At 34.7% G+C, this 18,896-nt stretch overlaps 1 protein-coding gene across 12 annotated transcripts in view; it reads right to left on the bottom strand.

Moving 5' to 3' along the window:
• HSD17B4 (hydroxysteroid 17-beta dehydrogenase 4) overlaps positions 1-18,896 on the bottom strand; it is a 244,086-nt gene that overhangs the window by 160,946 nt on the left and 64,244 nt on the right. For all 12 annotated transcript variants that reach the window (XR_014239448.1, XR_014239449.1, XR_014239450.1 and 9 more), the window contains exons 5-12: positions 17,995-18,016; positions 17,848-17,894; positions 16,294-16,378; positions 15,015-15,202; positions 8,774-8,865; positions 6,141-6,165; positions 4,426-4,554; positions 1,094-1,197 (exon numbers count right to left, since the gene is read on the bottom strand). Coding sequence is in view for 8 of the 12 variants with exons in the window: in XM_082376255.1 (XP_082232381.1) it covers positions 1,094-1,197; positions 4,426-4,554; positions 6,141-6,165; positions 8,774-8,865; positions 15,015-15,202; positions 16,294-16,378; positions 17,848-17,894; positions 17,995-18,016 (692 nt within the window). In the remaining 4 variants the exon portion in view is untranslated. The remainder of the gene's footprint in view (positions 1-1,093; positions 1,198-4,425; positions 4,555-6,140; positions 6,166-8,773; positions 8,866-15,014; positions 15,203-16,293; positions 16,379-17,847; positions 17,895-17,994; positions 18,017-18,896) is intronic.

Below are 18,896 nucleotides of genomic sequence, written 5' to 3'. Positions count from 1 at the left end.
AGGGATAATGAATGGCTCTATAAGATCTATTTTATAAAAGTCAGTATAAACAGATGAGCAAAACACTGCTTAATGCTTGTAAATCAGACTCCCTCATAATGGTTTTGGTTATAATTAGATTTTACCGTAAGCTCCTACCCAGGACTGTCCTTTATCTAATTGGATATTGTATTTTTCTATTTAGTGATGACATGCCTAGCTAATTTGTGAAGCATATGTTAGGTTATAAAAGAATCATGTCCAATTTTTGATCACTTTCATTCTAAAGCAAGAGTCAGCAAACAACAGCTGAGAATTAAGAATGGTTTTTACATTTTTTTAAGAGTGGTCTAAAAAAAGAAAAAGAAGATTATGTGTCAGAAACAGTACGTGGTCCATAAAGCCTAAAATATTTACCATCTGGCCCTTTACCAAAAAAGTTTGCCAACCCCTGCTCTAAAGTAAAATCACATTTATAAACTGATCATATTCTCAGGGTTACAATTAGATTGTTTATTTCATCACTATGTCTCCCCTAAGTCACAAAACACCACAACTGAATGTGTCAAATGACTTATTTCTTATTATTTATGCACTATAATTTTTTTTTAAAAAAAGAAGTACTGGAGAGAGTTAATCAGCAAACTTCACAAGAGCAATAACCACAGCTCTATTAGAATTTCTGACACAATGGAAGACTTTTTACTTGCAGCCATGTTGAAATATTTCCAAAATACAACCTATCAATGCTTTTCCTTAAAATAAATGACTCAAAAGAGGCACTAAGTTAAATATCCTTTTCTAAAGAGTTAGAAAGTGACTGAAGGACGATTATCAAAAATGCTCCAAAAAACAAAAAAAACACTTGTTTATTACACTGAAGAAGAGAAAGTAAAAGTTACATTTAATATTTTAGCTTTATGTTCATTCAAATTTTATAAACATTCAGTACATGTTCTATAAAATTTTATGGTCACTCACCTTTCCTATTTAACAATAAATCAATAGCTTGGAAAAGCATTTTTTGCATAAAAGAAAAGAAAAAAGAAAAAAAGGAAAGAAAAGAAAAAAGTCTCCAGAGAAGGCAAAGCGTTAGGCTTTTTCTTCCACTTACAAATCCTGATGTAGCTGTTGATGTCACATTACTGGTATGATTTGCCGAAACTCCTCCATCTGAATCTATTTTATTTAGAGCTTCAATTATACCGCCAATTGATTCTAAAAAAAGGAATAAATAACAATAATAATGCTTTTTTCCATCAACAGACGAATGGATAAAGATGTGCTACATATATACAATAGAATATTACTCAGCCATAAAAAAAGAATGAAATAATGCCATTTGCAGTGACATGGATGGACCTAGAGATTGTCATACTGAGTGAAGTTAAGTCAGAAGGAGAAAGACAAATATCTATGATATCACTTATATGTAGAATCTAAAAAAATGGTACAAATGAACTTATTTACATAACAGAAACAGAGTTATAGATGTAGAAAACATACTTATGGTTACCAAGTGAGAGGGAGAAAGGGAGGGATAAATTGGGAGACTGGGATTGACATATACACACTACTATATATAAAACAGATAACTAATAAGAACCTACTGTATAGCACAGGGAACTCTACTCAATACTCTATAATGACCTATACGGGAAAAGAATCTAAAAAACAGTGGATATATGTATATGTATAATGGATTCACTTTGCTATACAGCAGGAACTAACACAACATTGTAAATCAACTATACTCCAATAAAAATTACTTAAAAGAAAAATCAGTCCCACTATGGTGTGGGAAGAGTATTTGCATATGTGAAATATCTAGCCAGTTATTTTACAGTGCTATTTAAATAGTGACCTACAGGACAAACTTCCAGATTTTTCCTATATAGTTGAACTATATTTCATTTCTACTGAAAAAAATTTTAAATCATGAATGATTCAAGTCAATCAACTTCAGGATAAATAAGGATGAACGAATTGAATTTTCTCTTTAGGATCACTGGAATTTAAATAAGACAGAGTGCTTTGGTAAACTTATTACATAAAGATCATAAAAGCATCATCTTTCAAATATCCTAAAGAGGTAATATTCTCCTGGTGAAATCCAAATAAATGTAAGCTATTTCCAGGAAAAAAAAAAAAAAAAAAAAAGCTTTTGTTACAGACGTGACTAAGAAAAGCTACAATGCTTTAGACAATCATTCCTATAACATCCAGCAAGCCTGCTGCAGAACCTTCGCCGGCATTCATGAACTGACTGTATGATGTCAGGCTATTGCAGGAAAAAATCGTGAAAGACTCTGAATAGACCAAAGATAACTGGGTGTTTCCAACATACTCTCTCCACGTTATGATTCCAAAGAGGCTCTGAGCTTTGCAAAGTCTTTGAGTGATTTTACAACTCTGTAAAGTCGGATCCTTGTCCACAGATGTGCCATTTCCATCTGGTGGAGGGACAACTAATTTTCCTTCTCTCCCCACCATCACTCCTCCTCCAGGATGCAACAATGTCAAGATTACCCCCCAGGTCTCTGTACAGGTAACTGCTCAGGAAATATTACTGAAAATTCTTCCAGAGAAAACCACCGTTATGACTAGTGACTACGGACAGAATTCAGAGGCTGCTATTCTGGGGTCTAAAAGGTTAATAAAGGAGATTCACAGAGTATCCACATATGCCATAACGTTCCAAAAGCTCTGGGACCTTTCTAACAAACCTTAGATATATGGGCCTCCTTCTAAACTCAGACAAAAACTATAACTAAACTACAGAATGTGAGATGACCAGGGCTCTCTGCCATTCCTGGTGACACTAGGTAGGTTTCTTGCCTACCAATCCTCCTCTTACCACCCCATTTAGGCTGCTGCCTAGATGGGAGACTATTTAACTGAAAGTAACCTCGGTACAGGCTGGCGGTACTGCACTCAAAGACAGACCACCTGAGTTAACTCCTGGCTCAAACACTGAGAAAGCTTGGGCCACTTACTCAGCTTTTCTGGGATTTAGTTCCATCATCTGTAAAATGAGAATGATAAAATGGGTGCTTGGAAAGTCGTGATTCTACAGAAAGTGTAAGATTTTTTTTCTAAATGTACTTCAAATACTAGGGGTATCTTTTCATTTATAACTATATAATTCATTGTTAGCTTTTTCTTTATATTAGTCTAATACTTTTAAGGTAATAAAATAGAATTCTGACCTCAGAGAAGAGTTTTTAAGATATTTCTTGCTTTTTCCTTTTCCTAATTTTCACTGATAGGTGACTGCTATTCGGAGACTAAATTTCTCTCAAATATCTAAAATAAGAATACAGAAAATGCTACCGCTAATGACATAACAATCATGTTATCCTCTGATTGAGAAAAGTACAATGAAAATTTCAGTGAGTGTACCAGCAGACAGGAAAGTAACATTGGGATTAAAAAAAAAAAAGAACAGTCATTTTTCAGATATATTCTTCTATCAAACATTAAATATAATACTAGGAAGGGGAAAAAAAAAGATTTTTCTGTAAAATAATCCTGATTCATGATCCTTCCCAGAAAGGTCCTTTAAATTTCATATACTATATACATATATGAGTTATACTAGAAAAAATAATGTGACTTTTATTGGCCATCTCTTCCTGTGGCATATCATAGATGATTCAATAATTCAAGGTAACAAGCATTTACTAAATCCTTTCTATGAGTTCAGCACTATACTAGCACCAAATACAAAAGGACATACAAGATACATTCTCTGCCTCCAAAGGAACTTATTATGCAGCTAAGAAACCACACACTTATGAAACAAAAGCAGTGGAAAGCAGTCATGATTAGACGCTCAAGTTGTAAGAGTTCAGCTAAGAAAGAGATCAATGAAGCCCAGAATATCTGGGGAGGTTTTGTTGAACACCTGGGGCTTGAGTTTTTCTAAAGAAGCACCGAGATTAGCAGAGGTGATAAAAGGAATAAGAGGCATCTTAGAAAGGCAGAGAAACAGTAGCAAAGACAAAGTGCTAAAACAAAGCAAAATCTATTCACTAGAGTGAAAAGACCTAAGCCTAAATAATATAGGACTTAAATAAACTTTTGGGGAAATAAAGAAAAATCAGGTCAGATAAGGAGCATGTGATTAGATAAGGCAAGACTTTGAAACCAACCACCAGATGGGGAATAGATGCATTGAGCACAAATGGGTAAACACCTCCTACCATCCCCTCAATCACACATATACCAAAAAATCAGGATCATAAGAAAACTGAAAAACTGACAGTGGGAGTAACACACATACCTTAAATTGGAGAGTTCTAATACCTACTGGAGCAGAAAATGTGCGCTAGATGATTTGAGCATCTAAGTTATCACAATTAAGAAGACAATTCCATAAGAGAAGAGAATGCTTTGTTGCCTCTGATTCCCCAACCAGGACTGAACTGACTTGGGACTCTTTACCTTGAATTCTCTGAGGCTTGGTGGCATTATCAAAGTCACAGATCTTCGTCCAGTTAGCCTTCACCGCCTCAGGAGTCATTGGCTGAGTCCTCTGTCTTACAATGGCTCCAAGGGTCCGCTCCCATCGTACTGGTTATAGAAACAAAACTAAGATACTGAACACATAGTTTAAGAGGGAGACAGAAAGCAGAATTCATGAGTCCCCTGAATTTTTTTTTTTAACTTCAAGAAAAATGGAATTTGGAAAAAAGATTCTAACTTCTAAAGATTTTTACTACAAATTTTTTTTTAAAAGAATAACAAACCCATTAGGATGTCAAATTTCTTTTTCTAATATTTGAAGCTGAAGGGAAAACCTCTCCCTCCTCTGACTATGCCAGATACTACTAAAGGTAGGATGAAATGCTGGATCAGAAAGTTAAATTATATATAATCACACCAAAAGACTGTCTTCATCACCACAGATCACTTAGATAATACACTTTAAGGTAACAGAACAGAATAGAGCTTTGTTGAATAGCAAACTGAAAACTAGTGGTGATAACAGGCCAAAGACTCCAGATAATCAAATTAATATATCAGACAACCCCACATAATTCTCCCATTTCCTCCCTTTGCTCTTCCTCCTTGTCCATGGGAAGTCAACTAGATTGCCCAGATTCACAAAAATCATCATTGCTGCATAAATTCCATGAAGATAATTTTTAACATTGTGTCTTTTTTAAAAAGCCTGAGGAATAAACAGAACCTTATTTAAACAGAATGGTCAGACTTTGATGATTACTAAATTGAAGATTTGTCCTGGGGAATGACAGAAGCTTCTAGAGATTTCTTATTGATAAAGTCCCATATACAGCTTTTATTGCAACAACTGATCTTCCTTTCTTAAAAGATGTCATAAGACACTTAAAAATGTTTGAATAAGTTACTTCATAACTTAGAGAACAGTCATTAATGATATTCTACAATATGTTGTAACAATGTCATCCAGTAATGGCAGCGTTTTAAATAATTCAATTAATTTTGATACCAGCATCCAACTGAAAACTTGAATTGGGATATTGGAATGTTCACAATTTTTTTTAAACACCATAAAGTAATTATCCAATTTGGAGCTCACAAGGTTTAAGAACTGGGGTAAAAGAGGACTTAAGCCAGATGAATTTACTGTTGGGCTGAAGGAGAATAATTTCTATAAATCAGCTGCAATTTCTCTTCTAGAAAGCTGTCCAGTGTGATTCCCCACTGTCTCCTTCTGATGTCTCATGCTCCAAGGAAGAAAAGAATCACTGAGAGAATTGGAGAACTTGCCTAGGACAGAGCTCTTCCCATCTTCAAAAAAACGCCCTCCCTCCCACTCACTACTCTGCTGAACAAGCATGTGGGGTGCCGGAGACATGGGAAGACAAACATCAATATAAAGAGAGACTGTGCTGTCTGAAGAAACAGCCAGTTCTGAATAGGACAGGACAAATATTGAATAAGCACTGCTAATAGGAAAAAAACTGAAAAGATCCTTGAAAATACCACAGGCCTGCAGGACAACTTCCATGTTTTAGAAGACCTGTTGCTATAACAATGCTTGAGTTTGATTATGCGTGCACTAAATCCAATGGTTCGGCATTTGACAAGGTCTTTACCCAGCTCTACCTGGATATGCAGGTTTAAAGATATGGAAATAATGTATGGCAAACCAAAAACCAAAAGAGACTTACATTTTCCAATCCATCCTGCTCCAACCTACCAAAAAGAGGAGGAAGAAGTTATACCATCTAATGTGAAATTACTAATAGAATTTTTATGAAATTAACAAAACAGGCAGCTATCTTTTTACGAGTATCAGAATGCTAGATGACAATGGATGAAAATAATGCAGCTCTACAAAAGTCCGTTGGCCGGCATGACTTTGCACTATTCATGTTATCAGAGTAGAAAAATAAAGCAACACAATATAGCAGAAATGCATGTAGTAGAAAAGCATGACTTTGCACAGAAACCAAGGTGTGATACCAGTTCTTCTACAGACTAGCTGTCTGATTCCTGGTCAAATAATTTGACTTCCCTAAACTCAAGATTCCCCTTATATAAAATCAGGATAATAATACACTCTTCATGAAGTAACCATGAAGGTTAAACAATATAAATACCAAATTTGCCCAGCACATCACTTGAAATACATGTCCTTCTAGAAAGACTTAATGAATAAAAAAAAATAAAAAGCAAAGAAAAATAAAGCCAGGATTTGACTTAATGAACTACATATACTCATTTTAATGAAACACCTTTATATAGAAATATGGCAAATGACCAAATACATTAATCACCGTACAGAAAGATGGTATTTTTTCTAGAAGCCATTCAAGGAAATCCTCAGAAGAAAATGTCTGATGTAAGAAAATCTGTTTGTCATATCTTCAAACACCACAACTACAGTGTTCCACATGCATATAACAGAAGAAACTGTACCAGCAGACAGCACACTTCTCAGTGGCTCTACGCTCAAGGGTATGGCTTTTTAATCACTCATTCCTTTACGTATATTAACAGGACAATCGGCCTTGATGCTATCAGAGTAGCTAAAGTGGCAGTGGTACTGATAACAGGCAAGAAAAATATCATCTTTTATCATATTTGGGGAGTGAAGAAACAAGCTGCAAACTCCTCGCAGGTGCTAGAAACGACAGCTCCAGTCGATCCAAAAAATCTCTATCTGCCACTCTATCAAAACTTGGCAAACAAAGTGTCAATTTACATTTAAGGTTTAAGGTTTAAGTCAGGATATTACACTCCGCTCGTACTGTATTTTGTACTCAGTCTCACACAGCAAATGTCCCTCACTAAAACTGTTCACAATATAGTAAAATAAAAGAACAACATACAAAACTTCATCTACAGCATCATCCTAGTTATCTGTGTATGTCTGGGTATGTGTGTAAATTGTATACCTAAAAAAAAAAGACTATTTGTGTAAAATGCACATCTAATAAAAGACTGGAAAAGAATATCCATAAAAATATGAATAGGAGTTATCTCTCGATAGTGGTAATGTGGGTGATTTTTATTTTCCTCTATATACTCCCCTATATATTTGAAGTTTTCTACAAAAAGCATATATTATTTTTGTTCACAGAATTAATAACAAATATAAATGTAAAAAACAAAGAATATTTTTAAATTCCTTAATGAGATAAAAGACAGGCAGACCAAATTTTGAACTCCACATGGCTTGATATTATTAAATTTCTCTTCTTTAAATCTAGAGTTGTAAAGTTCTTTCCACCTCTAATTTTCCACAATTCACAATCAACGACTGTGATTAAGAAAGCAGAGGTGCCTATCTCTGCATAGACATGTGCAGACTGTTTTTCATTTACTAAACAGCTTTTTATTCAAATAAATCAGGCTAATATATCATTCACTTCAAACTGAGCCAGGTAATTTTGCTACCAAGAAATATCTTTGGATGTCATGTATTCCGCATGCAACAGGTTTATTATTATATTACCACAGAGAATCAAATAAAGGGGGGTGGTCTAAAATATAACAGTTTATGCTAGAAAAGAAAAAAGAGATCAAACTCAAATGAGGACCAAAAAATATATAAATCAGCATAAGGAAATCTAAAGGGACTTTGATTATAGAGTGAAAACTGAACCTCACTGGATGGTAGGATTACGTGTGGTTTTTATTTTTATAGCAAACATGTAAAGCTTTGCGATAGGGAAACATAGCAAAGTTTATTTTTAAAGTTAATACAAATAATAAGTTGTGTTTACTGATCTATCATACCCAGACTGAATTCCTGCTATACTGATATAATAGTTAAAATTGAGGGGTGACTGCTAGGTAGGCTAAGAGTTTAAAAATATGATCTCCAGTTCTCACAACAAAACCCCAAGAAAACTAAAACTCAGGGAGGTTAATCGGTACAATATTCCAGCGAGCCAGCAATTACCAGAGCAAGAAATCAAAACCTGGCCCGGCTGACTTTAAACCATCACCTCTGTCCTTTCACTTTACTACTCAGCACCTCTAACCAAATGAGACTTTCTGTATCTGACTAAACACATCAAACCAGCCAGTCACATTTTCATTTGACAAGAATATCAGAAATGAAGAACTAGGGAAGAATAATTTACAAAGTTGCTGTTACTTTCTCAAAAAAGGACATTAGTCATACTTGTTCCTTAATTATAACATATACATAATATTAAAAAATATACAAGTGATACCAACTGATGCAGATTTTTACAAATGTGAACAATTGGAAAATACTAATTTTTGAATCATTTTTTATATTTAATTACACAAATATTGCTTTGGGAGAAAGTGCAAAGGTGCAGAATACCTCAAACAAGCCACCATTTTCCTCACAACTCTCATGGCAAAGCCAAAGGACCAGGGGTGCCACGTAATCTGGCTTCAGAGCTTCCAGAAGATCTGAAATAAATAGCCAAAAAAAAAAAAAAACTATCAATAAGAATATATACATATTCAATCAATCATTTTACTTTCTGAAAATTCCTCACTTATAAAATTATAGGTTCAGAGACTTTTTAAATAAATAAGAAAAAAATTAGATATACATAAATAATTAGTATTAACATCCAAGGCTTTTAGAAGAATCTTTTCATCCCAATGGAGACATTCAGGCTTCTAACATAGAAGGCATCAGATATCCCCTTCCAAGATGGGTAACGTACTGTTTAGAAGACAAGTTAAAGCTGCCTTGGCAAAGACTGGTGAGCAAAGGCATACATAGCATAATGAACTTAGGTACCATTCATTCCCAAAACTATTTTGCTCTCCCAGAAGCTAGAAAACTACAAAACAGCCTTGACAACTGTAATGGCAGTAAGATGATGTAAAATGGACCTTGCAACCGTGACTGATGAGTCACAAAGTGTAAGAAATATTTTCCTGTTGCATACCTTCTATGAGCAACTTAACAGAGCAGAAAGGTACTACACAAGGAGCATGAACACCTAGATTTTACTGCTGGCCCTGCCATGTAGGCAATTTAGGGCATTGAGCACAGCACTCAACTCTCTTGGACGTGTGTCTGCATCTGTAAGATGGTAATTAAAATGCGTTACCTGCCTATTCTACTAAGTTGTTGCAAGGCTCAAATGAGACACGATTTGTAAATACATCTTATAATCTTTAAAGAATCAAATAAATGTAAATTTTAACTGTGAAGGGACAAAATACAGTTTTATATTTTAAAGTGACAAAGATGACATTTACAGTCCCTGTAAATTAAAGAGCAGCTCTAAGAACCTTTCACTTTACAGTATTCCTGACCCCAGAAACTGTGAGATAATATATACTCGTTGTTTTAATCCACAAAATTTGAAGTAATTTATTACACAGCAGTAAATAACTAATACAGCTTGGGAAGTTAGTTCATGGGTATTCATCCTAAGATTATGTTTCATTTCATGTAAGAAACATGTAAGTCACATACATGACTTTCCATTTTTCAAATATATTTCAAAGGGGGAAATGAAATTGCAAATGTCTCCACACATTACTCATAACACCTGGTTCTTTAACAAATAATTCCTTTGACAGCCTGTAAGTTAATATTTCAGAGGAAAAGAGGAAAAACGCTGAGGCAAAATAAACTTTAGGCTTTTTCTAAACTATAAAAAAGTAATAAATACCAAAATTTAAAATAACAGGAATTCAGAATCTGAAGGGCTTTTAAAAATGATCTGTAACAACTCTCTTCCTTTACAGAAGAGAAAGCAGGTCCAGAAAGATTAAATTATTTGTCTAAAGTAGATCTTATTCTCCAAACATCTTTCACTAGGGTTTGGTGGGCATAAAAGATACTACATTGAACAGTGACCTAACATCTCTAGAGGTCAAAATTAATGGAAGCTACATTCCCAAAGGAAAGCAAATTTAAAAGCTAAAGTTTTCAATATTTTCTTGGAAACTTGCTGCTTCCCCAAGAAAGTCTACAGCCAATGGCAAAAAGTGACTAAGGTAGGAGTCTAGCACAGAAATGATAAGCATAAAATTCTAAATAGTGGTTATCTCTTGGCATGAAGCAGAGGAACAGAATAGAAGGTATAAAGTTAGATGCAAGTAATGTTCCAATTCTTGGGTTGAGCAGTGAGTTCATGACTATGTATTACATTTTGATGCTTTACTTCTTGCCAGTAACCTACACTGTTGTGCATATATATGTAGCATTATACTTAAATAATCCAGTTCTTTAACAAGAATTCCTTCAATAAGATATGAGAGTATAAAGAGTTTTTAAAATAAGGGACTTTTTTAAATGGCCCTGTTGACAAAAGAAAAGGAAAAAAAAAATTAGATCTCAGGTACAAATAGCTATTCTACACTAAAGCAAACTGGTTAGGCACAGCTCTTAGGAAAAGCTAGCAAGTACACACTTGGTATTACAAATCCCAAGTTCTAAAATGAATGTTAGCTCAAACGTGGAAAGTAAAATGGTACTGTGAATAAGCATTTGTATGCCATGAAGCAGCTAATTCTAAAGTAATTTCACTCATCAATTGTTTTGTACTGTTTCACAGAAACTACTTTTAAAGTATTATAGATATTTTCTTTTTAGAAATATGTTAAAACCAGGAGTATCAAAAACCATACAGTTTTCCACCAGTCAAGTATTCTATTTCTTATATAACTAAATAAATAAGCATTGGCTCTCAATCATACATTTAAATTTTTAAATTTAAAACTTTGTATTTCATGTTTTCAAAGAACAAAGTTAGAAGACACATATTACCTGATTTCAAGACTTACTATAAAACTATAGTAATGAAAACATCATGGTATTGGTAAAAGGACAGGCCCATAGATCAATACAACAGAACAGACAATCCAGAAATAGACCCACACATACATACGTGGTCAACTGATTTTCCACAAAAGTGCAAAGGCAATCCAAATCAAGAATGAGGAATAGTCTTCAGGACAAATGAACTCGCAGTTTCTTCAACAAATAATTGGCACTTTTTCAAAAGGGAGAATGAACTATCATATGTTAAATAAAACTTAAGAGATACAGTAACAAAACGACTGTGAACCTTGTTTAGATCATTGTGGAACAAACTAACTCTAAAACGATATTTTTTAGATAATGAGGAAGTTTTCATATAAATTTGGTATTAGACAATGTTAATGAATTATTTTATTTGGTGTGATATTGGCATTGTGGTTATAAAGTCCATATCAGTTAGAGACACATTTCCAAGTATTTATTAGGTGAAATGCAACATCTAAGATTTGCTTTGAAATGTTACAGAGAAAAAGGGAGAGGGTAACAAAATAAATAAATCAATAAGACAAAATCATTTTGAAATATGCCCAGAGCATTCTGTTCTCCTTAACAAAGGCCTGTCCTCAAGGTAAGCTACCAGAGCCTCATTTGACCTAAGGGAAGAGCAATTAGACTAGTGGAACCCCTCTAGCCTTCCTGTCTCAAATAAGGGGAGAAAAAAAAAAAAGGCTAAAAAACTCTACTGAAGGTCAGAGTCCAGAGACTTTGACCTGCTAAAAAACTTGCGGATTTAATCATAAGATTATAGAACACTTCCCCTTGCCATAATTTACAGCCACTTCACCAGGCCTCCAGTATAACAACAGTGGATTACAACTGAGAGAGCTGCAAACACAAAGAGTACCTAGGGAAACCCAAAGACAACAGGGGACACAAAAACAATGACAAAGAGGAAAATGTAGCCTCTGACACCGACAGCTACAGCAACCAATAAACGCAACCTAACTCCTAGCCAGATAAACGTGAAACCTCACAATAAAGCTCTGTATACCACACTTTCTACTACCCCAATACATCATGTTCAGTTTTCAACAAAAATTTCAAGGCATGCTAAAAGACAAGAAAAGTACAGGCTGAGGAGACAAAGCAAGCCTCAGAACCAGTTTGAAATATAGCAGAGATTTTGGAATTTTCAAACTAGGAGTTTAAAATAACTGTGATTAACATGCTAAGGGCTCTAATGGAGAAAAGTGGACAACTTACAAGAACAGATGACTACAGTAAGCAGACAGAAGGAGATGCTAAAAAAATCAAAAGGAAATGCTAAAAAACAAAAACAATATAACATTTTGAAATGAAAAAAGAAAAATCAGTAAGCTTGATTTGAATATATGTCAATAGAAACTTCCCAAACTGAAATGAAATGCAAAGAGAAAAAAGGACAAAAAAATAAAAGGGAATAGAATATCCAAGAACTGTGGTATAATTACAAAAGATATATTGAGACTTCCCTGGTGGCACAGCGGTTAAGACTCCACGCTCCCAATGCAGGAGGCCCGGGTTCAATCCCTGGCCAGGGAACTAGATCCCGCAACTAAGAGTTTGCATGCCACAACTAAGAGTTTGCATGCCACAACTAAGGAGCCCATGTGCTGCAACTAAGGAGCTTGCGAGCCACAACTAAGGAGCCTGCGAGCTGCAACTAAAGGGGCCCACCTGCTGCAACTAAGACCCGGCCCAACCAAATAAATTAATCGATTAACTAATTAAAATAAAAAGATAGAACAGGCACATAATTGGAATACCAGAAGTAGAAGAAAAAAAGAAAACTACAGAAGAAATATTTTAAGCAGTGATGGCTGAGAATTTTCCAAAGTTAATCACAAATACCAACCGCAGATCCAGGAAGCTCAGAAGACATCAAGTAGAATATTGCCAAAAATCTACACCTATTATTATGCATACTATATTCAAACTGCAGAAAAAACAAGGAGAAAATCTTGGAGGAACACAGAGGGGAAAAAATACCTTATGCATAAAGAAACAAGGAAAGAATTATGTCAGACTTTCCTTCAGAAACCATGTAAGCAAAAGAAGAGTGGAGTGAAAGATTTCAGGTGCTGAAAGAAAAAAAATTACCAACCCAGAATTCTGTACCCGGTGAAATTATCCTTCAAAAGTGAAAGAGACTAAAGAGAATAAAAAAACAAGCTAAAGACTGGGAAAAAATATTTGCAAAACACATATCTGATAAAGAACTTGTTTCCAAAATATTCATGGAACTCTTAAAACTCAACAACAAGAAAACAAAGAACCCCCCCCCAAAAAAAAGAAGAAGAAAACAAAGAACCCAATTTAAAAATGAGCAAAAAAATAAGAACAGACACATCACCAAGGAAGACAAATAAATGGCAAATAAGCACAGGAAAAAAATGCACAACATCATAAGTCATTAGGGAACTGCAAATTAAAACAATGAAATACCCTATACACCTATTAAAAGAACTAAAATGCAAAAGACTAACAATAATAAATGCTGGCAAAGATGTGGAGCAACCAGAACTCTCACTCACTGCTAGTGGGAATGAAAAACGATACAGCCATTTTTGAAGACAGTTTGGAAATTTTTACAAAGCTAAAGACAGTCTTACCATACAATCCAGCAATTATCCTCTTTAATATTTACCCAAATGAGTTGAAAACTTACGTCCACACAAAAACCTGCACATGAATGTTTATAGCAGCTTCACTCACAACTGTCAAAAACTGGAAACAATCAAAATGTTCCACGATAGGTGAATGAAAAAACAAATTGTGGCACCTACATACCATGTAATATTATGTAGTGATAAAAAGAAATGAGCTTCAATCCTCCCAGACATTTGGGAAAAAAGGGAGAGGACGAAGAGATGGAACACAGGGGATTTTTAGAGTGAAACCATTCTGTATGATCTATAATCGTGGGTACATAACATCATGCATTTGTGAAAACGCATAAAATCATACAACCTAAAGAGTGAGCCCTAAAGTAAACTATTAACTATAGTTAATGATAATCAATCAGGGACTTCTCTGGTGGTCCAGTGGTAAAGAATCTGCCTTCCAATGCAGGGATGCGGGTTCGATCCCTGATCAGGGAACTACGATCCCACATGCTGAGGGTCAACTAAGCCCGGGTGCCACAACTACCGAGCTCACGTGCCTCAACAAGAGAGCCAGCGTGCCACAAAATATAGAGCCCACGCACCCTGAAGCCCATGCGCCGCAACTAGAGAGAGAAAACCCACGTGCCACAACTTGAGAAAAGCCCGCGCACCACAACAAAAGATCCCACATGCCTCAACGACCCGATGCAGCCAAATAAATAAATAAATAAATAAATAAAAATTGATCAATACTGGTTCATCAATTGTAATAAATGTAGCACACTGATGTAAAACTGTGTGGGAGGAGGACTATATGGGCACTTTCTTTACTACCTGCTCAATTCTTCTATAAACCTAAAACTGCCCTAAAAAACATAATCTATTAATTGTTTTAAATAATTATTATTATAAACCAGTAAGAATGCTATTACCTCATTCTGTAAAGAAAAAATGTATGTATGTCTACCTACACAAAGAGAAAGTTTACCTCAGTGTGGTAGAATTTATGGGTCATATTTTGTTTGTGCTTTCCTAAATTTTCTATAATGAACATAAACTACACATAATGCTTTTTTAAATTGTAAGGAAATTTTTTTAGCTACTCAAAAAATTAAATACTTTTACAAAGCTCATGCCACACAGGTATGTGAGGAACAGCATTAAAAAAAAACTAAACTACTTACCATCAGGCAAAATGTTCTGGGTCAACCGTGATCCAGCAGTAGGGGCAATAGTGTTACAATGAATGTTGCTTTTCTCGCCTTCAACTGCAAGACAATTTGAAAGGCCCAGAAGACCCAGCTTTGCAGCACAATAATTTGCCTGGCCAAAGTTGCCATATATTCCTGAAGCCGATGAAGTCATGATGATCCTAAAAGGAAAATCAATCTCTCAACATCATCTTTTCTACATTTTGATACTGTTGCAACTCTTAAGCATTTTTTTTTCTTTTTCATTACTATTATACCTGTCAAAAGCAACTCTGTATACTACCATTAGGTTCTTAAAGTCATGATTCATATATCTAAATTAATATAAATAATAAAAGTAATCTCTCAAAATTCAACTGCGAGATTTAATTGTTTTAGAAAGAATCCCTGGTCAGGATCAAATGAATTCAAGTGTAAGAATGTATATTCATTATGTACTGAAAACAATAAATATTTATAAACATAAAATAAACTGCCAATTTACAAGTTAAAATTTTAGTAAGAAATATTAGATCATGAAGTTCTAATTCTTTAGTCCTCAGAACTTTGCTCCTTTCGCTTTCTGGATAATATTAAATGCCTCATATTAAACAATACCATCTCATAATCTGACCTAATCTCACTTACTCTACTTAGTAGAACAAGTAAATCCTATCATTTACTTTCAGAAACTGCTAGTATCAGGATATACTAGAACTCTCCAATAAGAACAGATATCACATGCAATTTACTTCTAGTAGATGTGTGTGAACCCTAAGTTAACAGGAATAACTTTTATGTTAGAGAGCATGGGGCCACTTACTAGGTCTGCCACGTCTGAGTCACACAGACGCAACTATAAGAGTCTTACCGTTCCTAGTTTACAAAGACTAACTCATGTCGGACCAGCGTCAGCCAGTAGAAAACAGCCACTCATCTCTCCCCAGTTAGTCACTGGGCACAAAAAATGATATTTTGGTTAGAGAATAAAGTACTGCTGAATCCTCAATGTTTGTACTGCTAAAATATCAGAGAATAGCAGGAGAATCATTAATAATGAAAAGTAGGAGGTGAAAAGAAATACTAAGTTGTCTAGCTAGCTAATCTATGACTGACACCAATGTAATGGGGAGGCATCTGCCAAAACTACATTTAAAAAGCCTGTGCATATCTGAAGGTGTATTTTTCAACGTCAAAGCAATTCTTTTCCTCTGGACATAAGAACCCACACACGGCATCTCCAATCCCCCTTGACAGCCACATACAACTCTACCTTCCAAATTTCTGTTTCTTCATGTGATCCCACGCTGCCCGGGTCACCAGGAATGAGCCCCGCAAATGAACTCTCTGGATGATATCTAAAACAAGAAATTTTTATCCTGAATATTGTCAAATTTAGACAGACCTATCTCAGAATCAACATAAGCAATGATTTACTTATACAAAGATGTTCATTTTATACCTAGCATTCAAATTCAACTATTGTCACATTGCACTCCGAGTAATCATTTTTGCTTTAGTTCCAGTTACATAACCAATCAATAATTCATACCCATTTTGCCTATAATTTATGATTAGATTATTATCTAATATATCTAACTTTATCATAAATACAATGCCACCTAAATATGATGCCTATGCACATCTAAGTACAATGCCATCTTTAATTTTTTGCCTATTTTATATAAAAATTCATTAATACAAATAACCTAGAATTTTACATATATTATTGGGACTCAACACAAACGTTAGTTAGAGCATAATCAAAAACCACTCAGTTCTTCATCAAAAAATGTTTATAAAATGTTCAGTATATCCCTAAATCCCTATTTTTAACAGGATTTGCAAATGAGTTAGAGACAGCTGGGGGTCGGGGCGTGGAGGTGTAGGAAAGAGGGGGAGGGAAAGAGGGAAAAAGAGAGACAGAGAAGCCTGCTTTCTGAAATGTCAATCTAATGAACAGACAGCTTGGAGGATGATTCAGATAAACAAACAACTCCAGATTTAATCTTACTCTGATGAAACCAGAAGAGGACACACTCCAGCCCCATCAGAGCTCAAAGCAAAGCACTGACTTAAGTCCCCTCTGCCAACAAATTCTATCCTTCTCAGCTCCTTTTTCTCTCCAGTTATTACAAGGGAATTGGAAGCTAAAAGCCTGTCTTTGCTTAATTCTAAGTCAGAAAGATATCTTGCTTCTTCCAAAAGAACTTCTGGCAATATTTCCCAGAAACACACTCTATAAACAATGATGTAATTCATCTCAGTTACCATGCCTGCCACCGTCCCAGCCACCAATGCTTGTTTTAGTTCTGATAGCCAATGAATATAAGTGCAAAAAAGAGCAAACAGGATAAAAAAATTTTATAACTTTGACTGTTCATCATCTAAACTCAATCTTTCCAACATGACATTCCTAATGGAAATTTTTCCTACTTATTAGAAGTTTCAAAATTATATCTAGGTTTTTCCCACCCAGTTCTCAGATCTCCATTGTTTTTAGTGCCTCAGACTCTCTTCCATAGCCTACTCTTGCTCTTGAAATAAGAATCACACAGCCAGACAAGCATGCAAAAGGCTGTTAGAAACAACTAATACTGCAAGAAAACGCTGACAATCTCTCAAAGAGAAAAAGGGAAATGAACGAAAGTCACAAAGCCTTTTCTTCCAACTGTTCATTTTCAGTTGTAAAGCTTACTCATCACTTATATTAGCAGAAGCAAAAATAGGTAGAAGCAAGTTTTTCCTTAAGTGTGTAAATGTATCAAATATTAGAAGGCTAAATGGATAAGTATGTTCCAGAGAACATATATTTAAAATAACTTACCCCAGTCTTCATCACTTATTCTACCAAAGGAACGGTCCCTCAAAATTCTAAAAAATTGATATTATATATGTTGAGAAGAGAAAGTCAACACTTAAAAAAAGTTTGCATGTACATTACTTTATTGGAAATTTAAAAAGAAATACTCACCCAGCATTGTTGATCACAACATCTACAATATAAAAATATTCAAGTCACAAATATAAAAGCAAGCATATTAATTTGCCTTTGCTTACAACACATTTCTTTCAAAAGTGTTCCCTGCCTCCCCCCCGCCCATGGAAAAGTAGATATAACAGGTTAACAAGTGCTAGCAGAACAAAATTTTATACCTATAGCAAAAAAAAATCTGATTCACAAAAGCACAATAAGTACCCCATTGTATCAGTGCTTTCCTCTCAAGTCTACATACCTAAATGTTTCCACCTCTACCTTCTGCCAAAATTCTGTGAGCTTATTCACAGAATTAGCAGTCACACAACTCTTAGGTTCTTAGAACTCAGTGGTAATCGTAAGCCATCCCTCAATTAACTTCAAAATTCACTGGGAAAGTTAAAAGTTTAAAAGATTTTTCCCTGCCACTCAAAAGTCAAAAGCCCAGAAAGGAAACCATTAGAGTTAGAAACTGATGGTCTATCTTCATACATAATTGCATTCTCACTATAAAATAAAAGGCATTGTTTCTTAAGGTTCAACCACCATCTTGTGGCTATTTTCACCTTATGACTTCAAAACTTTGTGGTCTCTATCCCTGTGTCAGACACTATGTGAACATGTCTCTTATAAGCTCAACCAAATATAGCTAGAAAAATATATATGCTAGACCAAAAAAAGGGGGGGGGGGGGGGAAACACATTCAAACTATAAAAATTAACATTTTTCAGATTATAAACATGTTGGGCTTATCTGCAGTAGTTTCCCTCTAGTAATTCAATAACCTTTTACTAACAATCTATGGGACTAAGTCAGGAAAATTAAACAATATATTTGAAATGCTTGAAATGCTTCTTAAAAATGAAGATTTTTATTTTATATAATTCATCGTAATTAAT

The sequence above is a fragment of the Balaenoptera borealis genome (genome assembly GCF_965194805.1).
Source record: "Balaenoptera borealis genome assembly, chromosome: 2".
NCBI classification, from domain to species: Eukaryota; Metazoa; Chordata; class Mammalia; order Artiodactyla; family Balaenopteridae; genus Balaenoptera; species Balaenoptera borealis.
Note: the sequence above shows the minus strand (reverse complement) of the source record. Positions and strands in the feature narration are given on the sequence as shown.